The sequence below is a fragment of the Montipora capricornis genome, chromosome 1, assembly GCF_036669925.1.
Source record: "Montipora capricornis isolate CH-2021 chromosome 1, ASM3666992v2, whole genome shotgun sequence".
In the NCBI taxonomy this organism is placed as follows: Eukaryota; Metazoa; Cnidaria; class Anthozoa; order Scleractinia; family Acroporidae; genus Montipora; species Montipora capricornis.
This window is the reverse complement of record NC_090883.1, coordinates 47,707,158-47,712,157: the sequence shown is the minus strand read 5'-3', so window position 1 is coordinate 47,712,157 and position 5,000 is coordinate 47,707,158. Positions and strand designations below refer to the sequence as shown.

Below are 5,000 nucleotides of genomic sequence, written 5' to 3'. Positions count from 1 at the left end.
TTCTCTCTCCAATTCATTGAACTCCGCTGTTTTTGTTTTAGGATTGCTGAGATTATTACCGTCACACCACTATACATGAATCTTACCAACCTCTTGAACTACACTGATAACGTCGGGGATACTGTCTACTACAAGAACGTCTCATGGAGTCCAAAGTCATCTCAGAAAGGACGCCATATTTTCTGCTTCAAAGCGATAGACGATTATGGGTAAGGACCTTCAACAGGTTTCTGCGAGCTTTTAAGAGTTGTTTACCTCGTAGTCCCGGGGGGAGGGACTCCCATATAATAAGGACGGAGATGCTCAGTGCTAGTCGTGCCTTTTAGGGGTTAATAACGCCGATTTGGGTCCTCTTAGGGTTTTCAGCCTCAACAGGTCCACAGAGGGAGCTTTTTACGGTACCTTTTAGGATATTGTGCTGAAAACACAGACAGGAGATAATGTGTTGCTTCAGAATTGGTACCTCTTAGGGGTGAAAAATATTTCAAGCCACGCCCACCATGCAAGATCCTGGGACCTCTTAGGGATTCTTTTCAAAATTTCAGACGAGCACCCCCGTCCCTTTCATACGGGAGTCTTTCCCCCCCCCCCCCCCCCCCCCCCCCCCCCTTCAAATCAGGCTTGCAGTCCTGTCTAATAAACAAGATTGTTCGCAGGTTATTGCAACGTTTCTGGAAATGGTTACAAGCTTTGATATCGTAAGCTGATAAAGATTCTTTTCTCTTTAAAGAATGGAAAGCGACCAGAGATGCATTACCCTTCTTGTTGGATCAAGTAAGTACAAACACAAAGTGTAAAATTTTAGAATCGATCAAGAGGAAGTGGTATCCTCCTGACACTAAATAGCCTTTAATTTTTATTTTCCAGACAATACTCCAAGACCGATTTTATCAACCCGTACTCCTCTGATACCCACGTTGTACTGGCCGTGGGGGTCTGGATTTGTTGACTTCAACATCACGTTTGACCAACAGGTAATGTAAGCCGCTTAAAACCTGCGCAGCAGGACGGTGAACAGATTTTTCTTTCTAAACCTAGATATATAACAACTAGCTTGCCATTCGAAATGAAGCCGAGCTCCGGGAGACTCCCAGGGTTCAAAATTTTGGTTTCATTTTGTGAAGAGGCCAATAAAAATCCCACCTAACTTTCTTAACATTCTCAAAAAGCGCAAGGGGATTTCTAGAAGACGTCAGTTTACAAGACGTTATTTACCAACCTCTTTACTGACTCAGTAACAATGGTAATAAGGATCTGTGACATTGTTGGTTTGTTTGACAGAGGCATATGTTAAGACAGAATTAAGCCAAACGAAAAAAGATATCAAACAAAATACTACAGGCTAAAAGATAGTATACAAACTGAACAACATTCTTTTCTCCAAACCAGATCAAGAGACCACGCCATTCGAAATTTATACGAATCATCTTGGAAGGTCACGTGATATACAAACTTGACACGCGTTCTTCCAGTGACGTCACCATCGATCAAAACGGCTTCACTCTTCGCTTTAGCTTGCCCCAGGCTGTAATGAGCATGCGCGGAAATTACTCTGTTACCATGGATCGTGGTGCAGTGGTGGGGCGTGGATGTACCTCAGATGGTCCCCCTACACCTGGATTCAGCTCCACCAAAAGCTGGACCTTTAGTGTTGGAGTTTGTTCCAAAAGGACGTTTATTGCTGACGGCTACTATTGCAATGGTGAGATAAGAAGAACTTTCATATATTCACTTGCAATGGTGAGATAAGTAAACATATTTAGGTTCAATGAGCATGAATCCTATTGTTTTGTGGACAGCTACTAAAAACACCATGCACAAATTCCCAGCTTCATTAAGAAAATAACGCAAACAGTGGTGATAAACATTGTATTCAAACGCATTTTTTATAGAACTTGACGTTTCGTATGCTAGTCTCATACATGTTTAAAAGTGACCGTTACAATTTTTTGAAAACTATATATATATATCATAAACATTAGAGTTCTGGAACCTAGACTGAGAAAAATGATCTGCAGCAGTACATAAACCTGTCAACACATCATGAGGAGTAATAGCTAATAAAGCAGCAACTTCTCACTACTGACATTGACGTTAAGGGAAGGCTTTAGCTCTTGAATGAACAAAGTCTCTTTAATTTTGCAGTGAAAGTCAGTTTTTTTTTTCCCAGCTTCACTTTGTTCATTTTGCAATTAAGGCGACAGAGCATTTTTAATATTTTAGGATTGATATTTGATAAGCAGAACAAAAACTGAAAAGAAAAACTGATTTTCATTTTGCCCTTCTTGAGGTCACATTTGGGGGGTGCTTTCCATTCGACGAAAAATTCCGAATATTCCCAACAGGGTCAATATGGTACAGAAAATACCTAGAAAAGTCTCCAGAGAATCCGGAAATTAATGAATTTCCGAAAAATGAACCATACAACCAAAAATTCCAGAATTTCCAGCAGGAAATCAAATAGAACGGAACTTTCTACTTAAAAATACCCAAAATTGCGGTATACATGGGCGCTTTCCATTCGACCAAAAATTTCGATGTGAATTTCCATAAATTTCCTGAGGCGGATAGAACAGAAGTTTTTGTTTGACTACGCCGCAGTGCCGGGAAAACGACAAGGCCTTCCCATTCGCATTTTTCATCTCCCGCACTTTTTTTGCCATGGACTTATTCAATGAGTTCGAGGTTTAAGTCACAAATACTTACTAACCGCGAGCAGGAGGTCTGTATGGGAGAAGCTTGACCGAGGTCGTGACTGACAGACCGAACGCAGTGAGGTCTGTACTCTGTGCTAAGAACAACAATACGTCAGGGATCTTCTACAAACCACAACCTCGGCAGCGAAACGGTTGCAAAACAAAGGTTTTCATGAACGGCACAATGGCTCTGCACGCGTCACAAATTTTCGTACATTTTTAGCCAACCGAAACAACAACGAAAACCAAACAAGTACATCACGGTTACATTATTTTTAATAGAATTACTACTTAACTGTAGCTAGTATTTATCGACGGGCAAGTGGCAAGATTCTATAAGGTAAAAGATTAATCCATTTTCGAATATGCATCGCATTCATCTTTTCCCGGGATGTCTGGCTAACTCGCTGTGATCGCGGCCAAAAGAAACTAGGAATGAATAGAGAATTGCGTATTTTCAAAATTTGCCAAAAAGAGGACACTTCCCCCGAGGTATAGCCACGCATTTACTGGACTATTCCCAGGAAATTTCCTTACCGTTTGTCTCGAAATTTGGGAAGCTTTGGTTGAATGGGAAACGCCCGTATCTCGCAAGGTTGTCTACTTTTCCGTAAATTCCGGAAAATGATGTTTCATTGTCTTTGGAAATCTCCGGAAATTCAAACCGGAATTTTTCCATTGGAGAGCGCATTTGGCAACACTGACCTTTCAATTTTCGGGTTCGGCACGAACCCATAAAAACAATCTCCCCAACATTTCACAGATGAACTGCATCACCATCCCTTGTTATGTCCCCGGGGGGGATACTCCCTATAATGGCCTATACGGGGAGGCTCCGCTTCAGGTATATAAAAGGGTAGGGATTTCACGAGTCGAAGTACATGAAAGGGTAGGGAAATCTGGCATTTAGGTATGCAAAGGGCCTCATATTAAAATTTTTCGAACACACATACCTTATGACTGTACTGTTTTAATTTACATGTGAAAGGGATACTATTTTCCATTTTAAGGTATACGAAAGGGGTACCACTTGTAATGGAAGGTATTCGAAAGGGGTGTCCTTTCTGCCAAAAAATGGTATATAAAAGTGTAAGGAATCGGACCTCGAGGCGGAGCCTCCCGTACTAAATTTCTTTAGTACCCTCCCCCCCACCCCGGGGGGGTTATGTCAAACTGAGAGAGACAATCGTTTTAGCTCAGCATACAGAGGCTTCTAAAGTTTATTTCATCTTTTGTTTAGATGTGGATGAATGCTCAAACCCGTCATCAATCTTAAGCCGTAAAAAAAGAACAACTGGTACTGGCCTTACATTTATTCCTCTTCTTTGCCTCCAGGTATGTTTTTCTCGCTTTTTATCTTCACGAATTCGCTAGTCGACATTTAATAATAATGATCCTGAGATTTTAAATTGCACCAGCCTGTTTACAATAGTTCATTTTTATGTCGATGTATCAACGTTCTAATACTAATGACGTCGAACAGAAGCCCTCAGAGTCATGTTAGAATTTGTATACATCGGACATGGACTATTGTATTCATTAGTAACATTAGAAGGAGTTATGACTGTTATAGAGCAAGTAACATCTTTGTGTATTTGTTGCTATAGCCATCTATTCAAGTCCGCTTTCAACAGAAATAACGCCTGCCCCAAGTTCTGCACAAGGTATTTAGCTTTGTTATTGTTGTTGTTAAAGTCTAGCTTGATAATTTGCAATCTGGCAAAAAGATAAATTTTTCTATTGAATTGTAGGACGTGCACTAAGTAGCAGATCAATTTTTTTGCAACAGAACGATGTTGCTGCTTTCTGAAGCCGTGAAAAACTCCTCTACATTATTTCAATTGACGACCTAATGCCAATCAGGTACAACTCCCTGAATCGGAGATGCGCACGTCCTTTTTTCGTTTCTCTTTCAAGATGAATTCAATTCGTCATTCATAGAAAAAACACAGTTTTTACCACAATTGCTATTAGTCTCGCAATCTGATTGGCTAATTTGCCATTGCCAATAAGAGTTCAGACAACGCTGCTCGCGTCAAAGTGTCACGCAATGCCTTTTTCAGCTCGCGTTCGTTGTCGATAAAAGTACAGACAACGCTAAACCACATACAATTTGTTAACTAATAATATACATGAAAAAATTACTCGATTCTGATTGGCTGAGAACAGTGCAGTTTTTCGGTAACACAGTTCAAAAAAGAGGTAATTGAATGCAAAAAAAAAAAGTAATGAAGCAAGCATTCTGATTGGTCGATGAACAAAGACGTTCACCGATAGCCAATCAAATCTTTTGTTTTCAAATCA

At 40.4% G+C, this 5,000-nt stretch overlaps 1 protein-coding gene across 1 annotated transcript in view; it reads left to right on the top strand.

Annotated features, from left to right (window-relative positions):
• LOC138015672 (uncharacterized) overlaps positions 1–5,000 on the top strand; it is a 145,215-nt gene that overhangs the window by 2,026 nt on the left and 138,189 nt on the right. The window contains exons 3-8 of the mRNA XM_068862777.1: positions 42–209; positions 731–774; positions 868–974; positions 1,390–1,740; positions 3,986–4,031; positions 4,304–4,360. Of these exons, the coding sequence (XP_068718878.1) occupies positions 42–209; positions 731–774; positions 868–974; positions 1,390–1,740; positions 3,986–4,031; positions 4,304–4,360 (773 nt within the window). The remainder of the gene's footprint in view (positions 1–41; positions 210–730; positions 775–867; positions 975–1,389; positions 1,741–3,985; positions 4,032–4,303; positions 4,361–5,000) is intronic.